The following is a 24,201-nucleotide window of genomic DNA, read 5'->3' on the forward strand; positions in this document are numbered from 1 at the left end:
GAATGATTTCCGAGTCAGCATTCTACTATACCGTTCTTCGAGGCGCAAACCTTATCATCAACCCATGCCCCCTCATCTGACGCTCATCAACCATTCCCAGAGGCATCCTTCACCCTCCCGGAACAGCATCGTCTCGTAACCGCCTTGCATAGTTCAAGATCATCAACGACGGTGGTACCTTTTCAAGTCAAGCCGAAAACTCCCTTACCGGCCTTAGCGACATCTACTTAAACAGAGTCAGGTTTTGATGTAATAGAGAACACGCAGATAGCGCATATACACAATGCTCGGGAAAAATCGCCGCCAAGTCATACCGGATGAATATATCTTGAACAGCGCTTCCATCCCAACCATTGGCGGAAGTGTAACAAAATATCCTCTTCGTGTTGGCTTCTAGAGCCTTGCGCCCGCTTCTCGCCTCGATTAGCGGAAGACGTGTGATTCCGTTCGAAACAAGTATCCATCTAATACTCAGTGCGCTGACTTTTACCTGCGGGCTCTCGGTACCAGTCAGGACAAGCATTAATTATTATAATATTTATTGCGTAAAAGATAGGTTTTTGGAAAATGAAAACTCGTAGCAAGCTTGCAGCTTAACTTAATAAAAGGATGTAAGGAGGCCCACCTAAGCGAGCCGACGATTATCGATTATTAAGCTTGAAAGAAAGGCTTCGGAACTTCAAAATATCAAGTAGAATTAATGCGATTTAACTCGAATTAGTCAATAACGCAACGAGTAATAATATTTAAAAATAGATGCACGACATACAATAATCGAGCTCTATTTAATTGTCGAATTTTATTTATATAGCTGTTGTCAAATGCAACTAATATCGTAAAATATAGCTTTTTTCAATCGGAAATAAGACTCAATTTTCTTCTTATAGAACAAACAGAAGCGACGCCAGTGACAGATATCACTATTCATTAATAAGGCCAGCGTATGAATTCCTAGCTGCCGTCAAAACAGAAAAGAAGAAACGAGAAGCAGATTGGCCGAAAAGACATGATGCGTGAAGTGGATGTAACAAGACGAGGCCTGTAATCTGCAGGGCTCGGTAGCAAGTTGTAATTGTTTGAACTATCAGCTTGAACTTGAAATATTTGAAATATATTGCAGATCGCTACCTCGATCTTAAATCTTCAAACTTGGATTGCTCTCAGGAAAGCTGGACTCTCGTTACCCTCGACAACTGCTGCGAACGGCGTAGCATTCGCGTCAGAACTTCCAGACTGCTCCTGGAGTCGTCGAAGGTACGACTGTGCCACATTGAGCCAGGAAGCCCTCTCCCCTCTGCTTGCACCGAGTCCTCGCCAGACCCAAATCTCTTTCCCAACATCAAGAAGGAAGATATCGTTACCGTCGAAATCGTCTTTGTTGACCGGTTGGCTGTCCTTGACGAGGTCAAAAGATAGCTGCCCAGAGGAATCGCTGAGGCGGAAAAGCTTCCTGGGCCGCGGCTTCGCAATACTGGGAGACGAAGAGATGGTTCTGGCAGCTTTAAATTCGGTTTGCGTGATGCCCTCGCCGCCCAGCAAATTGATAAATACCTTCGACCTCGAGTCCGTCTGTGCAAGAACCTCCACGTCGATGTGTTTCGCTAACGTCATATCATTAACGACCTGCGCTGCCTTTGCCTTCTCCATGGGACTGCATTTTTTGCCCTGCCAGACCCATATCTTTTCCCCCTTATCCAAAACGAACACATCTTCCTCGTCAAGACTGTGGTATGTCGGCTCAACCTCAACCACTACGATTCCCCGACCAGCAGGGTGCTTGAATATTCTCAATAGTGTCGTGACATCCTTAGGCGCTTCTTCCTCCACATGCTTGAAGCCCGATTTAATGCCCCCAGACAAGATCCTCAACCTTGGGAACAGCTCGAGGAAGTCCTCCGAAGGCTGCTCCTGCGTCTCTCTATGCTGCGTTGCCACGCCTCCCAAATACTCATCCAGCTCAACTGTCTTATACGCCGCAGTTCCTGCCTCGTCCTGCGAGGTCTTGCTCCCCAGCCAAAAGAATATCTCGTGTACCAGCTTTTCCTGCCCCTCTTTCTCCCCGACTTTGTACGAATGCAGCACGATGTAGCTGTCGCCGTCGTAGAATTGACCCGCCCTCTCTCTAGGCCACACAACGACCTCGAAGTCTTCGATTCGCCATATGTAGAGGCCCGCGACCTTGCCTACGTGGCCATCGTTCCAGGCGGGCTCGGTGAGGGCGGAGTTGTACTTTACCCGGTGGTCGATATCAGTGCCGATGAGTTCGACATTGCTATCCTTGATATCGTATTCTTTGAGGTGGGTGAGACCGTGGTTGGGTGGCATTTCGAGGGTGTTCCGGGAATAAATTGGGATGAATTGGAATGAATCGTAATGAATTGGGATGCCTCTGTGGGAGCTTTGATGGCGGGGTACAAATCGAGGGGTCTATCTGGAATCATAGGGAGCTTAGTCAGCTTAGTCAGCCGGGAGCTCATTGAACTCAACCTCAACCTCAATTCGATCGATCCAACCCTCCTGTTCTATATTAATTCAGAACTTCAACATATCAACCTACTCGTCTAGTACGACTGGATTGGTCTTCACATGACTGCAGTCTCCCAGAATCAAAGTTCCTGGAAGTTCTGAAGATCCGGAAAGAGATTTTATCGAATGCTATGGGCTTGCTTGGACAAGGATCCAAAATTCTGTTCATGTTTCGTTATTCGTATCCTCTGGTACCCAGTTTCGGTTCTATGTATTGCACTTAAGATCCATTTTTACTTATGTACCTGTTCGTTCTCCTATATGCTTCCTCGCATAATCTCGATTGTTTACTTGAAGCTCTGGATTTTGGAAGAGATGTGGAGTGAAGCTCGTGAAGTACTCGCTTCCCTCCCTCCGAATATTCGCTCAGGATTTACAGTTATATACTTCTACCGCTGTTACTTGAATAGCGGCGCCTAATACCTAGAGCCATACACTTTTATCAATTTGATGCCTTTATTCTGCATCCCTATTTGAGTTGTTCAGCTGGGCTGGTCTTTTTGGTCACGTGGCAATGCCTGACGCTGTCCGGTGGAACAGATGTTATTCCCCTTGTGCTTCATTGGCTGAAAACATTGATCCTCGACTACTCTGGCTTTTTTCTATACGTGATATATCTAGCAAAGTTAGCTTTTATCTTACAAATGGATGCAAGACGGATATCGGCCAATAGTTATGCAACTTCTTATTCTTGGTGTCCTTCCTCACCCCGGCCAGAAACAATTGAGCCTCTTCCGGCTGCCAGCCCAATACCCTGGTTAACATGGCCAGTGTAAATCACTCTACTCCATCGAGCGTGTTCACCATATTCCATAGCCCAAGTGTCTTCTCCTTCTCTCTTTTTGGCCAAGTGTTTGACGGCCACTTGTACAGCGAGGAATGCACATCGGTGAAGCCTGCAGCCATCATCCACTGAGCGTAGTGCGTGGGTTTTATGCGGCTTTCCCATCTTCATCGAAGCCTCCAGCATGAGGTTGTTCTATCTCGTGATGGAGTTTCCGGGATCCTTTGAGCCGTCGTCACAGCGGGCAGGAATGCAGAGCTCTTGCATTGCTAACCAGCCTCCGGGTTTGATGTGTCTATTTGCTTATGATATTTTCCTATTAGACGAAGCCAAGGGTGGGGCTATACGAGTGCTGAGATGGATTTCAGACTCACTCGAGAGCCTGCGCCATCAACCTCCTCTCTTCCACGGCGCAATGCCATTGACATGAGTGAATAAAGTCGAAATGATTATTGAAGATCCATTCTTCTGTAGCATCATCGATCATGAAAGATAGGTTTGGTGGAACGCTTCTACAGTCAGCTAAGGTACATCTTGCTAATTGACGAATTCATGGCGCACAAGTCAGGTTGATTTGGTGACAAATCTGTACCGAGAACTTTTGCCGAAGGATGATCATCGGCTTTGGACCATGTCAACAATCGAATTCTGCACATCGCGTTAATACCACACCGAATTCAATCGCCCACAGTCCTGTCCCTGTTCCGATATCCAGAAAATGCTGTGGATCTATCTAAATGGGGGCAAGGAACGGCCTCTGATCCATCATCAATTTGAACAGGTGGTGTTGCAAATCTAGCCTCGTTAGCGCAATAAAGCTTCCCCAAGAGTTGACAAAAGAAATACCCAACCGATCCTTCTCAAGCTGTCGTGCTGTTAGACCATGTGTGACCAAGCAGAAATATATAGGCTAGTACCTCGTCATCGGAATACGCATACTCTGCGAAATCTTAGCATCGCCACTGAAGCAGTCTCCTTAACTGCGCACCTCCATCTTTGTACTGATGATAACTTCTTCCATTTTCGACCCGGTACCGAGCAATGCTTGAGCTCAGGGAGGTGGAGATAGAGCGCCTTGTCTCATGTCAGCCTTCCGTTTTCCAGGGCACACGATCCCTTGACCCATAATCGTCACTCTCAAACGCAGAATCTGCCCCTACGAGCTACATGTGAACGATCCCAACTTCTATGAAGAATTGTACGCAGCAGGAGGCAGAAAGAGAGATAAATATTCGTGGGCTATAGAAATGTTTGGGCAATCTGAGGGATCTCTGGGGACGGTAGATCACGACTTGCACCGAATGCGGCCCGCGGATATCAGCTCCTTCTTCTCGAAATCTAATGTTCGAAAACTTGAACCCATCATCCACTCGAACATCTCCAAGCTAATGGGAAGAATGTATGAGCTGGAGTTCACGAGCCAGCCTATCAATCTGAACGTTGTATACAGTGCGTTTACGAGCGATATCATAATGGAGTATGGCTTTGGGGAAAGCCAGCACTACCTGGAAAAAGACGGTTTTAACGCCGATTTCTTTGGCATGATGGACTTGATGCATCACCTCCGCGCTGCAGCGAAACAATTCGGCTGGTTGTTGCCTGTGATGCTGTCTATTCCTGAGTTCATCACGACGAGGATTGACAAAGGCATGGCTGCAAACAACAAAGGCCTTGGACGATACCTCGTCACGTTTAGCAAAGGCTCGAGACAGTGCGTCGGAATCAATCCCGCCTACAACGAGCTCTTCCTGCGTCTAAACGCCGTCTTTGGTCGGTACGGTGGTGTGGCGGGCGTGGATTCGACAGCAGCAGCCACGCTATCCCTGTTCAAGACGACGAGGGCGGATATGGAGTCAGATCGCGACTTGTTCGTTCCGGGTCCTAAGAAGGGAAGTAAAGGGGTCCGGGTGGTTTTCTCGCGTTAACGAAGAAAGAAAGGTGGCGGCGATTTGCTTTGCAATCTCAGTCAGCTGTAGACGGGGCCGGCGTTTCCTATCTGACGGAGTAATCATGCAACTTTTAATCAGCCCACCATTCCCGCACTCTGATGAAAGCACTATGGAGCGCTATCGTGAGTATTGTGGAAGGGGGGACGGGATAATAGCTATTATGCCAAATTAGCGACACCCCGTCAAGTATAATCAAACCTCACCTCTCCTCCGTCGTCGTTGAGGACTTTCGGATATCGAGAACCCAATATGTAACATGCCTAACCGGTCCACTATATAAATATTCCTTTTGCATTAACTACTATCTAAGTCCCGGAGATATTCATGAGATAGTTCAGCTTAAATTTTCTCCTGGTGCTTAAAACAGCTGCTACAGGTGGTGGTGGTGGTGGTGGGTGGTGATATTTCCCGGACGATCATCCAATAGTTCAGCTTAATTCTCACGGAAAGCGATCGTTTTCTTATTTCCATAGAGCAAGAAGAATTCGTAAAGTTTTCCTTTCGTTGCTTTATTAGAGTTCTCTCTCTGCATGCAGCTTGAAAAAAAAAAAAAAATCCCGCTCGCTCAACTCCCACTCTTAGTACTGTAAGGTATTTGGTTACGAAAGGGAATGACAGTATCTTTTTTATTTTTAGTCTTTGGAATGTATATTTTAAGATTTCATCATCTACAGCTACTACTACTACGTTCAATACGGTATATTAACCATTAACCTCCCCCCCCCCCCCCCAATGTATCTTCACTAAAAGAATACTGACCGACTGCGAGTTAAACTGGTACTGCACAGCATTTCCACGGGCGAGACGGTTTATGGTTGGGATTATTTACTGTAGGAGTGGGTACATGTGAGAGGAGAGCTGAATGAATGAAGCATCTCCGTACGATGCCGAGGGTCGGAAGGAAGGAATCTGGCTTACTATCCCGACCTTTAAATGCCAAGTAAAGCATATATAGGTATGTTGTGCAATATAAGTAAAGTATAAAGGTGATCTTCGTAAGCGGCCAAGAAAACCAACCACTCCGAATTAATCATATCAACGAGATTTTTTGGGGGTAACTAAAGCACCTACTGTGGTCTTGGTCTAAAAGAGCTCGGGAAAAACAACCAGCCCCCTTCAGCATGTAAATCAATCCCAATATCGAGTCACCTCTGGAGATCCAATCGGTGGTCCTAGTTGCACTTTTGCACTTGTTGTAATGGCATGATTATATCACGTTCGTCTCCCCAACATGCCTTATTTCCCTTGCTTGAGGTAGGCATCCCTTGCATCCCACGACCCCCCCCCCCCCCCACACATGCCCTTGCGATCTTCCGCCAGAGTTTAATTCGTTATCTGGTCAATGCGGAGAATGAGTGAGTCTTCTGTCTCTTCTCCACCTTCGAGTCTTCATTCTCAAGCTGTCTTTCATTTATTTTCAACGTACGGACACATTCGCTCAATGTGGGAAAGAACCCGTTGTATGCGTTCGCAACGATGAAAGATGGCAAACGTTTGGAAATCACCGATTCGCAGCTCCGACACGATGATCTTCCCAAGCCACAAAGCAGAGAGGAGGTACCTGGATAGGGGACGGGGCGATGAGACGGAGATCTTTCTCTACTGGGGGCTGAGAACTTGGACCTGGGTGTGTCTACTGGGGATACAGGTTGGGCTCTTGAGGATCCGTCGGATGAGAAAGACTGTGCCGCAGGAGACGATCCCGCAGGCAACCGAGATTTGGGCGGCCGTTGGTTTGTTTTGGGTCTGCCAGTCCATGCTGAACGGTATCGGTCTGGCGGTCTTCGAAGTAGTGTTGGAAGAGCTCTCGCTTCCGGCCTCGCTAAACATCGGCCTGGTTGTGGAAGACGAGGTGAGTCTGAGATCGGTAGTCGACCGGATCTTCGTTTCGTGGCTCGTACACCACACCGTGGTGTTTTTCGCAGACGTGATCATCCCGTTCTCCAAAGACCGCGGGAGGAGTTGGGAAGAGGTAGTCACCACGGCATTCTCTCGCGTTGCGCTCACCCATACCTTCCTCCACGCTGTCGTTTTGGGGTCCACGACTCCAAAGGCTACTCCCGTCTTGCCCGTGATCCCTAGATCGGATCCGTGCCCCGATAGCTCCAACTATGTTGTACGTCTCCAACGTACGAACCATCCGAACGAAGGACACCGGATTGTGGGCTGGAATCTTTGGATTGGCCAAGACGCAATGGACGAGATGAGAGAGATACTTGGTCCCCCAGGAGGATTCGGGGAGTTGGGCTTTAGTATGTCGGCAGATGGAGTCCGGTTTGAAGCTATGGGTAAGGGTACGAGTTTCGTGCTTGACTTCGAGGTTGATGTTACCGTCGAGAAGAGGAGAGCTGTGAGGAGGCGGAAAACGAAGTAGCCTTCGGACCAACCCGCGCAAGCCAAAGTACAAAATATCAAGGAACTCAGGTCGATGCTCGAGGCGCGAAGTCGACCCCCTCTACGACGCCACAATTTCCCCTTATCTGACTTCAGCTCCTTATGAGATGAGGATTCACCCGTCTTCGGATTCCCGCGTCCCGGCCCTTGAATACTTTCACCAACGGTACCCGTGCATCCTCAACCTCCACGATATCCTCTTTGCCTGCAGAGTTACGCTTTGTCGGTAAACAACCTTCAATCCGTATCACCATGCCCTTTACGCCGCCGACCGCCTCTCCCTCTTCAACGCTTACATCTGCACGGCACATATTCGCCAGTCCTTGGTTGGCCCTTCTATATTTAAGAAAATGGAAGATTCCAGCGGGCGAGTTTGCAACATGTTCGTCGGAGTGTGGTCGTTAGACGAGGTGCATATTTCCAGTGTGCGAACGACGAAGACTTCAAAGGGCGGGGGCTAACGTACCGATGATGGTGAGTCTGAACCGGGAAATGGCGATCTCGGAAGATACTACCAGGAAGGACGCAGTAGAGGAAACAGGCTCAAAGAGAGAACCGCTAAGGTTGCTTGAAAGGAAGATGACCTGGTCCTGCAAGAATGTACACGAGAGCGCGAAGAGCGAGAGGCGGCAGCCCTTTTAGCTGTAGCCTGAGGAGGACTCTGTAGTTAGAGAGAAGATGCGGTGGTGATACTATGAGATTCTGTACTCGGGCGATTGTGGACGCATCCCACAGTTCGAATAGAAGCACGTGTATACATCCTCAACACAACCACAGCTATCGTGGCAGATAAACGAACAACCCGTGCAACGATGAGGTGGATCTTTCTTGAGTTTGGTGGCCCCCCATCCGCTGAACAGGTCGTTACAAACATCTTCGCTGTCTGTTGGCTTTCACGCCTCAATCCCGTGTAACCACTTCACCGATTGGTTGATCTATTATTACCGAAAGGAACTCAGTGAAATAACTTCGGACTCGAAGAAGAAAGCTCATTCTATCCAAGGTACCGAGATTTTGAGAGGGTTCGAAGGAGTAAGCTGGGAAATCGTGAAATGTAGTGTCTGCACCATAGGATCGTGGAAGGTTGGCGTCAACCGTAAGAGAAATTTTATACCTCGCTTGCCGCTTCTCGGATAATGTCCTCATAGATAGCCGAGAGTCTTTTGCTTCTGAAATGTTTGTAAGAGGCAAAAGATGTTGGAGAGAAAAGGGCAGACTGGTTGTAGGTGGAGCTAAGTTGGCACTAGCTCTCGGGGGAACTCAACTCCGGCCGGTATATTTGTTCTCGGGACATTCGCCAGATGTCTTCTTCAACTCCCGACGCGGCGACGACGACAACAGCAGCACCTTTTTTTCTTGCCATCTCAAAACTCACGCAACCGCAACTATGGATTCCCTCCGCGCCGCTCTCCAACCAATCACTCACAATCTACCCGCTCCAATCCACGACCTCGGCGTCTCTATCGTGGGCGAGACCTGTTACAAAACCCTGCTCCTCGACATCGACATCTCCTCCCCCGAATGCCTCAAGCTCGCCATTTCCAAGGGCCTTGGAATCGGTATCATCGCCGCCTCATCCATCGTCAAGGTCCCGCAGATCCTGAAGCTCATCAACTCGCGCTCCGCCTCGGGGATCTCCTTCCTCTCCTACCTGCTCGAGACCGCCGCCTACCTTATTAGCCTCGCCTACAACGTGCGCCAGGAGTTCCCGTTCAGCACGTACGGGGAGACGGGCTTGATCATGGTGCAGAATGTCGCGATTGCCGTGCTGGTGCTGCATTACAGCGGGAAGCAGAGCGCCGCGGGACTGTTCGTTGCGGCGTTGGCGACGGGAGCTTTCACGTTGTTCAGCAAGAACATGGTGGACATGAAGACTCTGGGATACCTGCAGGCTGGTGCTGGAGCTCTGGGTGTTGCCGCGAAGCTGCCGCAGATCTTGGCCGTTTGGCAAGAAGGTGGAACTGGGCAGCTGAGCGCTTTCGCTGTAAGTGGTCGAATCCTATCCTTCTACACCATTCAAGGATGACAGAGACTTAAATTTGCCATGCTAAAGGTCTTCAACTATCTCCTTGGCTCCCTCTCCAGAATTTTCACTACTTTGCAAGAGGTAGACGACAAGCTGATTCTGTACGGATTCGTTGCTGGCTTCGCGCTGAATGCCGTCCTGGCCACCCAGATGGTATATTACTGGAATGCGCCGGCCAATAAATCAACGGAGTCGAAGCAGAAAAAGAAATTGCCTGTTGCGGCTGCCTATGGACAGTCGACCTCGACCTCGATCCCCAAAGGCAAGAGCCCGACTACTCGCAGAAGAGGATAAGCCTGCTCTTGCAGCGCCTTTTGATTCCGGTTCGTTCGACTCCTGCCATATGCAGTTGCAGTCATTTTAGTCTAAATATTTTCTCCCGCATTGCCCTCGTCATTTTCTCGTTTAAATATTCAGTTTGTCAGCTGTGTCGGTCTTGTGAATTTCTTTCTGACCTCTATGTTGGTTTCTGAATTTTTTTTGGTTAGATCACAGTGATGATTACCTTTGGTGAGGTGCCCGCGGATCGTTCCAAGATACTGAGAATGGGGCTGTATAGGTCAGACTGCGGGAATTATCTATTTTGAAAGATTCCACCTAGAAACGGAAGCATCGTTCTGACTGTTTCAGCGCTGGGTAAGCACCCTCAAGTCTTGCTTGGATTTACTCATTATTTGACATTTTTTCCAATCTGGGTATATAGGAAAACTACCATGTAAATTATATACAGATCTCATAAAGTATACCCGTATCCTCTACCCCTCTACCATCCCTCCAACAAACGACTAACTGTACCAGTTGTTTCTGTTCCAGTTGACGTATGAAGCATCGATCTTCTTCAAATCCCCAATACCCAGGTTGGCAGCATCGAGAGCGATCTCTTTCTTCAAAAGCTGGATAGCCTTCGTAACACCCTCCTCTCCATAGACGTTCGCGTACATCATTGGGCGGCCCACTCCAACAGCCTTCACACCGAGAGACAAGAGCTTAAGAACATCGGTTCCGTACCTGACTCCACCGTCAGCGTAGACCTCAGTCTGTTTGAAGACCTCAGGAGCTTTCTGGTAGATCTCAAGAGCAACCTCGAGCGAAGATGGGGCACCATCTACTTGGCGCCCACCGTGGTTCGACAAAATGATGGCCTTGCAGCCATTCTCTACGGCGTCCTGCGCGTCTTCCACCGTCATTATACCCTTGGGGATAATGGGCAGGGAGGTGAGATTCTGCAGAGTGTGGAACGTTTCCCAGGTAATCAAAGAGTAGGAGCTGTCCGCAGACCCGACGCCGTAGCGGACGGCGCGGTGGCGGTTTCCGTCTCCAGCTGAGTCAACGGTGTAAATGATTGCCTTGCCGCCGGCAGCCTCCACGCGGTTGAAAAGTTTCTGGGCGGCAACCAGATCGCTATCGACGTAAACCTGTTGCATGGTAACCTGGGGTGTTTCGTTGGTGCTGTTGATGGGTGGGGACTTCAAGGCACCGATTTCCTCGATTGTCAAGCTGGCGAACAACGAAGGCTGCAGTCTGTTAGCATCATCTTCCTCGTTCATGCCAGACATGTGTGCTCACTATATATAGAATCTTCTCGGATGCAGCCGCCTTGACCAGACCAGCCTCGGCTTCGGGGTGGCCGTAGCTACCACGTGCGCATGGGGAGATGAAGATGGGCGCAGAGAACGGAAAGCCGAGGATGTTGGTTTCCAGCGAGTCCTCAATGTTGATGATGTTCTTCATGACCCGAGGACGAAGGGTGTAGCGTTGGTACACCTCCAAGTTGTTGCGGTAACTCCACTCTCCACCAGCACCGTTACGGTAGTAGGTGTACGCCGTGGCGTTCAAGTATCTTCGAGCGGCCCACTCAAAATCAGGCAGGCCGACGATGTTCTCGAGTGGAATGAGAGTGCCGTTGGCGACATCTCCGAAGATTTCGTCAATTCTGGTAGCCACCGTTAGCCCTTTCTTTCTCCTGCCTCTCCACTCGGGTTGCTGATGTCGGGGATCTTACCCAGTATCAGCCTCGTTGAGGAACGGGCGCACGGCGAGGACCGAAGCCACGAAGGGCAGAGCTTTAAAGAAGGAGCGCATATCGAAAAGAGAAGATGAGGAAAGGTCCAAAAGAATGTGCTGTCCAGGAAAGTCGCTGGCTAGGATGGACTTGAATTGAGTGAGCGAGGTTCGACGGGCTCAGACGCTTCTTATAATGGGTTGATTGTTATCGCCTTTCCTCTTCTACTATCCCCCTTCCCTGAGATAAAGGTCGGAAGCGGTGATTTTGCAAGTGGGTTTGATAAGATAACTTGGAAAAGTTTCTTCAACAATGAGGCTTTTAGCCATTTATAAGCTTCCTTCCTATAAGATCCGGCAGGACTCGGGACCAGTACGTTCCTCTCATTTCGGCGTTGGCCAGACTCGGTAACTGCGGATGGGCCTTGGCGAACACCCGTCGTCACTTTTTGACGAGTACGGAGAGCCTTCTTTAGCGAGACTTTTTTTCTTCCTTTTTTTTTTTTTTTTTTTTTTTCTTTTTCAGGGTGGGATTTGTAAGTGGCTTTGCGCCACACGCTATCACCAAAGAGGTAAGAGCGTCGCTAGAGCTAGATAGTAGAAGTTGTATATTCCTGAAAAGACCAAGATATTTTTTTGCATACTCTCTTTGGGAAGACAAAGCTAAGAACTGTTTTATGCTTCTAAGGCTTACTATAGGTTGAGAAGAGAAGAGCTTCTTTCTTCCTTACTTTTTACGCGCATTGATAGAGCGATCTGAAGCGATTTCGGAACGGAACGGATTTCTTGGTTTACGATTAGTTTGTAAGGTCTTGAGGTAGTAAAACTCATGGCAAGTGAGCGAAGGAAGGCTTCAGAGCTAGGCTCTACGCTAGAGTAGAGCTAGCGGGCTCGTTGGAATGAATACACTTTTCCTCCAGAGGCGAGAGCCGGCAGTGAGCTGATTCCGAGAAACCCGTCTGGTAAAGTGGATCGCAGGCAAAAAAAAAAAAGTCGCGTGGCATCTTGTTCCGGCTATCTGTATCGTCTGTCGATCAATTGATTACTGTTCTAGCAGTGCGTCGTATGTCGACTGCTTACTATTCCGGCTCTGTGTGTCGTTGACTCGTTGGTCGATTGATTACGGAGACAATTGTGTCATTGGGAAAGGAAGTTGGATGTCGATCATGACGGTTCGGTGGGTTGGGTGGGCACTGGGTTAGGTAGGGGTGGGGTTCGGGGAGCCCTTTCTTTGCTTTTGCTCCCATCGGAGGAATGTCGGAAAGATCCGCGCCTGGACCGATGCCCTCTTTTCTCTTGGGCCCTCCTGCAGTAGGAGTTGGGATGCTTTGGCGAGACTCCTACCGTCTTGGCGTGGATGCAAATAAACAAACGAAACACCACACTACGGCGTCTTGCGGCGCGTTTTGCGGCTTGAACTATCATGGGTTTACTTCCGTGACGCAATTGTGACGAAATGTGATGGGATACTCCGTAGATAGTGTACGGCACTTTTACTCTGTTGCTCAAGAGCCATTGTTTTGGTTTCTTATCTTCTGGCTTACAGATCCTCCCCCCTTCTAGCTCTTTTGTTTTGCATGGAGTTCGTTCCATTGCATTCCACAAGTGAGAACACAACATAAAAAAAAACAGGAGAAAAAAAAGCTTGAAACTTGAAGAGGAAGTAAACAGTCAAGCAAAACAAGAAGAAGCGAAGCGAGCGAAGCTTTTGTGCATCCCTTGCCAAGCGCGGGAGCCAAGGACGGTAATCTCTCAATCTTATTTTTCCATGGGTCGGGGTGGATCTGTACTTAGTACGTACAAGTTAACCACTTCCTGGAGCACGTGCGTCTGGAAATTCTCCGTGCTGTTATCCGTCCAGGTTTCCAAGAAAAACGCTTATCAACGCTGTATCATACTGTAAGGAAGGCGATCAACCGACTGACCAAACTCCTTTTTTTTTTCTGTCGGGACGGGTCGGGACGGGGGAGGAAGCGAAAGGAAGGTAATCCAGGTTACAGGTGAGTGAAGAAGGGAAAGGGTATCGGATCTACAACTCTGGAATTTGATTTTTTAATTCTTTTGTTCTTCTTTCTCTTTTCGATTCTCATAATTCTCGGCTTAATCAGCAATCGGCTTTTTGGTTTTTAAATTCCTGAGGTCTCCGGAGTAGATCTTTCTCTCTCTCTCAGGAATGGATTTGCATCACCCGTTTTGTTATCTTTTTGTCTTTTCCTTTTTCGCTTTCTAATTTTTTTTTTTCTTCTTTTTTTTTCTCCCATGGAACTAGGAAGGAAGTGAAAAAGTGGAGTTGGATTCATCCTGATGCCCGTTTCATTCAATAGGGTTATTGGGACCCGGGCGCGCATGCGTGCGTGCGTGCATGGATAGGCTACTAGGGTTCGGAGCCTCGTCAGCTACTACGTCGCAGGCGTAAGTATTACCCCTCGAGGGTATGGAAAACAGGGGGTTTAAAGTGGAAACTAAACTTTTAAGGCACCCTCGAGGGGTAATACTTAGGCCTGTACCGTGGTATGATTCAGAGAGAGGGAGGGGGGAGAGAGAGAGAAAGTAAGCAGGTCAGTGATGAAACGTAAGTTACAACTGCATGAACAAACAAATATCCATCCACAACGGTTCGCAGTTCAGTAACGAAGCGCGAGTTAAATAAATAAACAAATAATTATTCATACTGATGACTTCGTCCTTCATCTCCTTCTCCTTCTCCTTCTTTCTCTCTCCTTGTAAGTTGGCCTATGCTGCTGCTGATACTGATGTGGTATTCTTCACGGAGTATACCTATCTGTATGTCTTCGGTTTATTTTTAGCGAGATAGGATGTAGAAGGTGGGGTATTTACTCCGACATCGGAATGTTTACTTTATGCTTTAATTGCCAAGCCTCGCTTGCTTGCTTGCTCTTACTCCGTAGTACCATGTCGCTCGCTTGCCGCAGGGCTGCTTCTGTTCCAGTCGGCGGATCCGCAGCCAGACTAGACTAGGCTGGCCAGGTCGGGTCGGGTCAGGTCGGGTCCGCTACGCTGGCAGGACAAAAAGGATTTACATAAGTCTTTTTTTCTTCGGGGTTTCCCAGAGGTCCGAACCACAGGGAAGAGAGAGATAGGGCGCCTACCGGTACCTGGCTTTTGAAAACTGAGCGTAAGTTAGTGTTTGGTCCAACGTAAAAATTGACTTCAGAAACGGGTTATGAATAACTGTTTCCCAATCCATACGAATCCGTGGAGAACTGGAGAATCACCTCAAGAGTCAAGAGGTTGTTTTGAAGTCAGTTTACTTCGTATGACTTTGTACGTTAGCTAAGCCACTAGGTGATTTCAATAGTTCAATCCACTTTTGCCACTTTCTTTTTATCGATAATAAGGCGCTCGAAACGAAGTAGTACTTGTTGTTGTTATATTTATTAACGTCTGGCGGGTATCCAAAACGCAATGCTTGGACCCTAGGACTTCCCATAGGGTACGGCGACGTGCTAAGTAAAGGGATTGTAAACACCTTATAAACCCCTTAAAAGCAATTCATAGTAATGTGCGCCGAGTTTTCTCTCGTCAACTATCCACTACGTATAGCCTTACGGGCGGCCTCGATCCGTATAAATACAAACATCGTTCTCTTTTATCGTAGAGCTAAAAAGGTTCGCGTTCGTAGCCCTTGTATAGAACCGGTATGTTTGCAGACCGCTTTTTCGAAAGCGCAATACCGTGTTTTCGATTAATCGAACTAAGCTCTTCTTATTTTGTCTTTTATACTCGTTCCTCTTTTATCGCAAACCCTCTTAGTCTTTTCAGTCGGTATACCCGTCAGGTATAGATCGTAATCGGTGTAGTGTTCGAAAAGAAGGGAAAAAGAGGTCCAGAACCGCCACTAAAAGTATTTTTCTTGGAAGAGACGTCACATATCGATAGTTCAATTTCGGTTCCCCTGACTCTCTGCCGCAAGAGAGTGCTGAAGATTTGTAGAAGGCACCTCATACAGGTAAAGAATCGTAGCCTCCCGAAACAAAGTAGTAGATCCACGTGAATATAGCTTTTGAAAGATCTAAAAAGATGATGACGTATCGAAATCACGAGACATACAGATCAAAAAAATCTTTGTTTAAAATCGATCAAATTTTTGGTTTCAAAATATCAGTTTTTACAAACCGTGCTACAGAAAACTCTAGTTTTTTTTTTTTTTTTTTTTTTTAAAAAAGGTTTTACGTCAGTTTTTATAAACCGGAGTTGGACTAAAGGATAAGGTAAGGTAGAGTAAAGTAGGATATGGGATGGGTAAACGGAGCTGGATACCGAAAGAGATACTTTTTTTTTTTTTTCAAAAAAAAAAAATTATGGAGCAAAGCTTCCATGCCTGTTTGACAAAGCGAGTGGAGGTCTCTCGTCCGTCTTCGATAGATTGGCGGATATGATGGGATGCCAGGGGATGGGATAACATATGCAAAGAGAAAAAAAAAAGAGAAAAGAAAAAGAAACGGTGCAAAACTAGCATAGTGTATAAAAATTCGGGAATTGTATTAGTTTTAAAATGATTTGAGGAGTATTGCATATTCTCCTTTGCCTTTTGGTTTTGCTTTTGGTTTTGCTTTTGGTTTTGCTTTTGGTTTTGCTTTTTGCTTTCCCGTTGCCAATCTTGGTTCACAGTGAAGGACCCTTTCATTTAGTCGAATTAAGGGCCCGGGTACAGTTTCCGAGATGTCGCAGACGGGTCAAAATTATCGCTTTGTGGGTTTTGGTATTGGCTTTGTTTGTTGCTCAGTAGTGAGGTATAGTAATGGTGGATTTTTATTTACTTGATCTCGCTTCTTTCTATTGTCCATCCACGCTCCATCGACTACCTACATACAAACAACTGATATATATATACACATATATGTAGCCGACCTTCCCTCCTTCTAACTCCACTTCCCCATCTTCAAACAGCAACAACCCACCTCGTCTCCTTATCCACCACATTCCGAACGCGATACGCGCCCTTCAACTCCTCAATCCTCTTCTCCACCGTCCAGTGCATGCTCGGCTCCAGCTCCCTGACGGCCCGGAAGCGGCCCATATTCATGCGCACCACCTTGCGCCATTCCTCGCTTCCCTTCCGCTGCACCCGGACCTTGACAGGCCAGAACTCCAGCACCCACCACCCCTTGGCCATGACCAGCTGGTCGTTCATGGGCGCTAGCGCATCGAAGTAGTCCTCGACTTGCTCGGGAAGGAGGTCGAATGTACTTTCTCCTCCTCCTTCTTCTCCTCCTCCCTCTTTCGCTCCCTCTTTTCCGTTTATGCTTGCATTCGTCCTCTTCGCATCCACGCCCAGGGCCGTGGACCGCCTGCTCAAAGGCGGCAAGGCGCCGCTCTCAAAGGCCGACACGGTGCGCGGCGAGGGCCCGAGGACGGGCTTCGTGGGCGTCTGGTAGACGGGCCAGAGCGTCGGGACGTCGATGCCCGTCTCGGCCAGGGCGGCCGTGTTGAATAGGATGCCACTGTTGCACTCGAAGCTTTGGCGAAGCATCCAGCGAAGGGGGATGCGCGAGAGCATGTGTCGCTCACCGTTGGGGACGGCGCCGCCGCCGACGTCTGCACTGTGCGAGTGAAGAGGAGTTGGTTAGTTGGTCTGAGTGAATCGTTGGGGAATCTGGGGAATCCGGATGGTGTCGATGCTGGAGAGTGGAAAGGGCTTTTCGTTTGAACTTTGAACGGGAATGAGAGGTCGATGTTTGAGCGATGGGTAGCATCTTGGGACTGGACTCGACTGTCTGAAAGGAAAGGGGAAGGAAGGAGACGTTGCAAAATCATCACTTACTGGCATCCTGCGAACCACACCTCCTTGGAGTCCGTGGTATGGCCGTGCGACGACGACGCCTGATCGGCCTTCTCGAACTCCTGCTCCAGGTCTTCCTGGTCGACATCCTTTTCCTTCTCCTTTTCCTTCTTCTTCTTAGATCCCGCATTCGAGCCCGATCTTTTCCTTGCCGTCTCCTCCTCGTCATCGTCCACGCCTGGCGTCGGCTTCATCCCAAAACAAGAACTGAACAGCCGATACAGACGACCAACATCCTGATCCGTCTCCTGCCTCAACTTCTCCCCCACCGGCTGCGTCTTCTGCGCATCGTTCGGATTGGCGTGCACGTAGTGGCAGACCTTGAACTTCGCGCGATGCTCGTCCAGCGCTATGGCGTGGCGGAAGTAGCAGATGGAGTTCGTCGGGCTCTTTCCGAAGGGCAGCTTCCGCGGGATGAAGCCGACGCTCGCGACGCAGTCCCACACGCCGACGAAGTAGACGTTCACGTCGATGCAGAAGGTGCGCTTGAACTCGCCGCTCATGGCCCAGCCCTCGGGTGAGTTGTTCTTGTAGAAGTTGTAGGCGAAGTTCACCTGCGCCATGTTGTGCTTCGGGAGGAGGCCGACCTTGTGCAGCATGCCGGCTAGGCACCGCACCGTGTACGAGCCCCGCGAGAAGCCGAGGAGGCAGATCCGGTCGCCCTCGCGGTAGGTCTGCATGAGGAAGCGGTAGGCGTCTTTGATGTGGATGCCGAGGCCGGATCCGACGGCCACTGTGGAAGGGGTGGGGGTCAGCTTGAAGTATCCTGAGAGATGAGTTTGTATGCTCGGAGCATGCTTGCTTGAAATCTACTCTGTGAACGAGGCGAGAAGCGAAGAGGGAGATACTCACTATCGACAGCGGCGGAAATCCCTCCCTTAAGGCCGTGGCCATCGTAGGTGCCAATTCCCGACTCTGGATAACGGGAGCGTCAGCAAATGTCTAGCTGAAGAGATAAGGGTACCTCGATCGATAGCTTACGGTACTGTGAAATTTATCAGTATGGTAGGAAGAGGATATTGAGAAGAGGTCGAGAAGCTCTCTTTCAAAATAAATAGGCGAGATCAAAGCCCTCGCCAGTGCGGGCAACGAACGAGCGAACGAACAAACCTACATAGGTTACCTGCGACGGATCATCCTTCTTCAAGCAAGCAACAAAGTTAACTACATTACTATTATCGTTGTCGAACTTGTCGCCAGTGCCGTCGAGGCAGATCACCAGGGTGCGGATGTGGGGATATGGAGCGCTCGAGTCCCGTACTGCACGAATGGTTTGTGGGAGCTGGGGACTCGTGCTTGCCATGGTAGCGGTATCAGTCGTAGCTGGGGCTACAGAACTGTCGCGGCGGCCTCGATCGATACAGGTCTGGCTGGGATAGGATTTTGGTCGCCAGTGTTCTTGTGGCTGTTCCTCTTGTTATTGCTGTTCTTGTTGTACTCGAGTGGTCATGGTACGGTATGTATGTATGTGTGTATGTACGTATGTCTCTCGATAGTATATATCTCTCTCCTAGCAGACAATGCTTTTCGTCCACGATATATGATGGGCGATAGCTGTCTGCCTTTCTGTGCTCCAAAGCTGTCTGTCATGTCACCTGTCTGTCTATCACTCAGTCTCCATCTCCCAGCAAGCCGCACCCGTCCAACCCAACCCGCCAATCCCTCCCCTCCGATGCGATCTGTGTGTGTGATAGACATAACATGCAAGGCATTGTACGCTCGCTTGCTCGCTCGCTTGTCCATCATCGACGAGAAACAAAACATTTTAGCGAGCTCGGGATGTTCGCTTATGTTATGCAAGCTGATGCAGCTGGTACTCTGTCCGTACATCAGTGCAGGAAAGCAAGCGGTCCGTACCGACGCACAGAAAGAAATAGCGGGGGGTGATACATGATCTGCGAAATCGCGTCTGGTCTTTTTCTAAGTAAAACCAATGGCTCTCGTCGGTATTGCAAGCCCAGTTTCGGTTTTCAGCTCCACAGCTGCGCAATGGAATGGAATGACTCGAAACTAGCTCCGTTGATTGCTAAAGAGATATCAATTGTCTCTGGTTTGACGACACACCGCATGCATGTACGACAGACAGCTTCTACGTGCACTTCTCTCTCTCACCTCGGTTAGTTGGACAAAAGGACGAATCTCAGCCAGCCTCTTTTCTCCTCCTATGCAACACCACCCTCACGCGGGACGCAGAAAGCAGTATTGGATCGTCGTCGGTCGTCCACCAGCTGAACAAAGAGCTTGCAGTATCAACCAAAGCTCTCGCAAGCAGCAGCAGCAGCAATGGATAATCCTTGCATCGATCATATCCACATATACATATATTCTAAGCTAATTAATCGCTATTTCAATATTTCATTATTAGTATTCTCCAATTGAAAAAGAAAATCCATTACTTCAACAAAAAAGGAGGGAGCACAATACGCGGAGGAGAGCTCGAGCTGCACAAAGGTGTCAAGTCCTTGTAACGCCTAAGACATACAATGCAGCACTACTGCCGTGTTCGATCAACAAATAAAAGGAGAGGCGATCAATTGAGTGACAGCGAATGAAATGTGACAAGCTTCTTGCCCTGGGTTCCACTTGAAGCTTTTGGGGTTGCGTCTTCCTCGTCCCCCCGTCCCAGTCCCAAGTTATTTCCCTGGAATTCCGTCTAAATACCATCTACACTCTCTCTATTCAATACCACAATACCAATGTCAAGGTCAAGGAACTTCAACTCGTGAACGATCAGATCAGATCAGATCAGATCAGACCAGACCAGACCAGAACCGTCTACCGAGGAAGGACCTATTCAATTGGACTTTATCCGAAATATACTTACCTGCCTACCTCATCATCCCATACCGAAGCATCGATGACACGATACCATGGCTCCTAACAACCTCAAATCATTGCTGGGCACCATTAGACGAAAGCCCAGTAAAGCCCCAGATGGCAAGACCGACGCCGAAGCAGCTCCGCCCGTGGCAGCAGAAAAGACATCCATCGTCAAAGATCTTCTCACACTCAACCCTGGCCAGGCCGCAACTGTGGCCCAAGCATTCTCCACGCTCGCTTCTGGCGAACCCATGGACGACAAGGAGCTGCTCCTCGAGCACGGCGTCAGCATGCTTCAAACCCTCTCCTTAGACAGCGGCTTGAGCAAGAAGATCTCGGATGAGTTCATTGCCTTGCTTTACCACGATCTTCCCCATCCGCCCCCAACGCTCGTTGGGCCGACAGTCAGGTACCGACGACACGACGGAGGCGGCAACAGTCCGTGGGACTCGGAGATGGGGAAAGCCGGCTCGCCCTACTCGCGCTCGGTGCCCCCGCTCAAGAGCCAGGGGCCGAACCTCCCCGATCCCGAACTCGTCTTCGACCAGCTCCTGAAGCGGACGGGCCCGTTCCGCCCGCACCCCTCTGGCCTGAACCGTCTGTTCTTCTCCTTTGCGACGGTGGTCATCCACGAGTGTTTCCAGACATCGCGCGAGACTCCCTGGATCAATGAGACGTCGAGTTATGCCGACTTGAGCACCTTATATGGGAACACCATCAAGGAGCAGGCGCGGGTGAGGACGTACGAGAATGGGACGATTTACCCGGACTCGATCGCGTCCGAGAGGATCATGATGATGCCGCCGGGTGTGGTTGCCGTTCTGCTGATGTTCTCACGGAACCACAATCACATAGCCCAGAACTTGTTGACGATCAACGCGGATGGGAAGTACAAGCCTTGGGATACTCTAAGCGAGGAGGAAAAGAAGGCGTGAGTTTTTTTTTCCTCCTCCCCCACACAAACCCCTCTGGGCAGAGGTACTAAGCCATCGCCCAGACAAGATGAAGACATCTTCCAGATCACGCGCAACATCAATGTTGGCTATTTTGCATCCGTGGTCTTGCGGGACTACGTGGCCGCGATTCTCAACACTCCACGGGCCAACTCGACCTGGTCTCTGGATCTCGCCGCTGAAATTAAGAAAGGTGGCAGACGGGTCGAGCGAGGAACTGGAAACGTCTGCTCGGTCGAATTCGCTGTTCTTTACCATTGGCATGCCGCACTCAGTGCTGCCGACAATGACTGGATGGAATGGGTTGTCAACAGTGACATACCCGGCCTCAAGTCAATGGATGATCTCACAACAGAGAAGTTCATGGGGATGTTAAAGAAGCGAGGACATGCCTTGATGTCCAAGCCAGCCAGGGAATGGACATTCGGTGGCCTGGAAAGGGGTCCGGATGGCAAGTTTGACGATGTTCAGCTGGCGGAGGTTATCAAAGATTGTATCAATGAGCCAGCTCATGCTTTCGGAGCGCACAGTACTCCGGCCTCGATGAAGATTGTGGAAATCTTGGGTCAGATACAAGCACGGGATACCTTCAATGTTTGCACACTCAATGAGTAGGTCACGAAACGTGGAAATCATGTGCGCGATGAACGCTGACCGACGTCCACAGATTCCGAAAATACCTCAATCTCAAGCCGTATGAGACCTTCGAGGACTGGAATCCGGAGAAAGAGACCGCGCGGAGGGCTCGGTTGCTGTACGGCCATATTGACAACCTCGAGCTGTATCCTGGCCTGATGGCCGAAGTGACAAAGCCCGCGGTGCCTGGTAGCGGAGTCTGCCCTGGTCAGACCACCGGGCGAGGGATCCTGAACGATGCCGTTGCCCTGATTCGAGGTGATAGGTTCTTAAGTTACGATTTCAACGGTAGCACTCTGACCGACTGGGGCTTCTCTAAGCTGCAAGCTCCCGTGCCAGGCGCGTATGGGGGGATCATGCCATATCTGCTGTTCAATGCGCTTCCAGGTGCCTGGACTGGCACATCACCATACGTGCTGCTTCCGTTCTACACTCCGACAGCCGCCCAAGGGATACTGAAGCAGAACAAGACCATCCTGCAGTACAGCTTGGAGAGGCCACCCAGCGGGATGGACGTCATCGGAATCCACACCCACGAGGGCTGCAAGAAAGTGTTCGAGGATCGCGAGAATTTCCGCGTCATATACCAAAAAGCCATTCGGGATTGCACGAATGGCCACGAGTTCATGCTTGGATGGGATGATGCGAAGAGACACGATGAGCGGTCGGCAATCCTCCATAAGGTCATGTTCGAAGACGACTTCGAGGGCAACATGACCAAGTTTTTCCGGACCAACGTCGCCCAGCTCATCAAGAAGTCCTCGCTTAAGTACTCAAACAGCGCCCGGAGGTCAATCGACATCGTTCGGGACGTGACCAATGTCACGCCCGTCCTCTGGCTGGCGCAACGATTTGCCATTCCGCTCAAGACCGAGCAGTATCCGGGCGGCCTGGTGTCGATCCCCGAGGCTTTCAAAGCGTTCATCGTAACATTTATGTACCAGAGCTTCAACATCATCCCGGCAAACGAGTTCGGGCTTCGAGCCGGCGCCATGCAAGCGGGCGATGCCCTCCGACCAATCTTCGAGGCCCATCTCAAGACCCAGCAAGGCTTCACCGAAGGACTCGTCGACTGGCTCGCCAAGGGCTCTGCCTTCGAGGTCGGCCCCGAGGCAGACCGACTCTACCACGCCCTGAACGCCACCAAGCTCCCCGTCGGCGACCTGGTCGGCGACTGCCTTTGCATCGGCGCCGGCGTCATCGGGAACCTCACGCAGCAAGCCTCCCTCCTCATCGAGCTCTATCTCCGCCCCGGCTACGAGCAATACAAGGCGCGGATCGCCGAGCTGGCCCACCAGGACGACGCCGCCTCGGACCGCGAGCTGCTCGGCTTCGTCTTCGAGGGCATGCGCCACGCCAGCATCGTGCCGGGCCTCCCCCGGGTCGCCGCCCGCGACGTGACCGTCATCGACGGCGCGCGCGGGCCCGTCTCCATCCCCGCCGGCCGCACCGTCCTCGTCGCCACCTCCTCGGCCGCTATGGACCCGGCCCAGTTCCCCCGCCCGGAGAAGCTCGACCCGCACCGCCCGCTCGGGGACTACATCCTACTCGGCCACGGCCTGCACGCCTGCTACGGCGCGCGCATGGTAGGGTGCAGCCTCGCCGCGACGCTCAAGGAGGTCTTCAAGCTGAAGAATCTCCGGCGCGCGAAGGGGAAGCGGGGCGCGTTCATGGTCGCCGAGCACGAGCTCACGGGGCTCAAGATGCGCAAGTATCTGGATTGCAACGCGGCTGAGAGCCCCGTCCCGACGACGCTCACGCTGGAGTATGACGAGGACGAGGGGTATGGTGTCCCGGTAGTGGTGGGGGTTGGGGCGAATGGGGCGAATGGAGCGAACGGGAATAGGAATGGGAATGGAAGTGGGGTTTGGTAATGAAAGGATACGGAGATTCGGTTAGCGGGATAATGTCCATTGCATCTGCAGGGAGTAAGTAGTTAATCTAATATCGTTTCATCTGATTAGGTCCTGAACTGCATTTCCAATGATGATTTGGTTTCTTCTGTCAAATCAATTTCGCAAGCTTTTATTAAAGATCGTGCCATAATCTAAACAGAACGATCAAAATGAAAAATACTTCAAATCTTGAAACCATTCAAATTCTTTCTTTAATGAAAAAGAAATGAAAAGGAAACGAAAAAGAAACGATAGCAAACCAAACACTTCTTTACTTTCCAGGCGCTGTAAATAACATCAAAACCTAGCAAAAAATAATTATATTGAAAAAAGAACTGATAACCTAGACGAAGCCTGTTTCTGCATTCTAGTAAGAAAATCGTACTGCGAGCAGATTTAACATTCTGGACGAAA

At 49.9% G+C, this 24,201-nt stretch overlaps 7 protein-coding genes across 7 annotated transcripts; 4 read left to right on the forward strand and 3 right to left on the reverse strand.

The window, feature by feature from the left end:
* Positions 1-1,143: 1,143 nt before the first annotated feature.
* Positions 1,144-2,325, reverse strand: L3040_005200 (uncharacterized protein; the record flags this gene model as incomplete). Its single annotated transcript, XM_007297009.2, has 1 exon — positions 1,144-2,325. The coding sequence occupies one exon, from the start codon at positions 2,323-2,325 to the stop codon at positions 1,144-1,146; it is 1,182 nt and encodes a 393-aa protein (XP_007297071.2).
* Positions 2,326-4,611: 2,286 nt separating this feature from the next.
* Positions 4,612-5,235, forward strand: L3040_005201 (uncharacterized protein; the record flags this gene model as incomplete). Its single annotated transcript, XM_007297011.2, has 1 exon — positions 4,612-5,235. One exon carries the CDS (start codon positions 4,612-4,614, stop codon positions 5,233-5,235), a length of 624 nt encoding a protein of 207 aa, XP_007297073.2.
* Positions 5,236-6,784: 1,549 nt separating this feature from the next.
* Positions 6,785-7,633, forward strand: L3040_005202 (uncharacterized protein; the record flags this gene model as incomplete). Its single annotated transcript, XM_007297012.2, has 1 exon — positions 6,785-7,633. One exon carries the CDS (start codon positions 6,785-6,787, stop codon positions 7,631-7,633), a length of 849 nt encoding a protein of 282 aa, XP_007297074.2.
* A 1,407-nt stretch (positions 7,634-9,040) lies between these two features.
* L3040_005203 (uncharacterized protein) lies at positions 9,041-10,300 on the forward strand (the record flags this gene model as incomplete). The annotated part of the gene is made up of 4 exons (XM_066157273.1): positions 9,041-9,637; positions 9,707-9,832; positions 9,942-10,002; positions 10,239-10,300. The coding sequence occupies 4 exons, from the start codon at positions 9,041-9,043 to the stop codon at positions 10,298-10,300; spliced, it is 846 nt and encodes a 281-aa protein (XP_066011585.1).
* A 164-nt stretch (positions 10,301-10,464) lies between these two features.
* L3040_005204 (uncharacterized protein) lies at positions 10,465-11,761 on the reverse strand (the record flags this gene model as incomplete). The annotated part of the gene is made up of 3 exons (XM_007297014.2): positions 10,465-11,193; positions 11,246-11,612; positions 11,682-11,761. 3 exons carry the CDS (start codon positions 11,759-11,761, stop codon positions 10,465-10,467), a joined length of 1,176 nt encoding a protein of 391 aa, XP_007297076.2.
* A 4,822-nt stretch (positions 11,762-16,583) lies between these two features.
* L3040_005205 (uncharacterized protein) lies at positions 16,584-18,786 on the reverse strand (the record flags this gene model as incomplete). The annotated part of the gene is made up of 4 exons (XM_007297015.2): positions 16,584-17,244; positions 17,466-18,216; positions 18,336-18,398; positions 18,594-18,786. The coding sequence occupies 4 exons, from the start codon at positions 18,784-18,786 to the stop codon at positions 16,584-16,586; spliced, it is 1,668 nt and encodes a 555-aa protein (XP_007297077.2).
* A 1,567-nt stretch (positions 18,787-20,353) lies between these two features.
* On the forward strand, positions 20,354-23,766 carry L3040_005206 (uncharacterized protein; the record flags this gene model as incomplete). Its single annotated transcript, XM_066157274.1, has 3 exons — positions 20,354-21,234; positions 21,301-21,867; positions 21,924-23,766. The coding sequence occupies 3 exons, from the start codon at positions 20,354-20,356 to the stop codon at positions 23,764-23,766; spliced, it is 3,291 nt and encodes a 1,096-aa protein (XP_066011586.1).
* Positions 23,767-24,201: the final 435 nt, after the last annotated feature.

The sequence above is a fragment of the Drepanopeziza brunnea genome (genome assembly GCF_022702325.1).
Source record: "Drepanopeziza brunnea f. sp. 'multigermtubi' strain 214-2 chromosome Unknown ctg8, whole genome shotgun sequence".
Classification (NCBI taxonomy): domain Eukaryota; kingdom Fungi; phylum Ascomycota; class Leotiomycetes; order Helotiales; family Drepanopezizaceae; genus Drepanopeziza; species Drepanopeziza brunnea.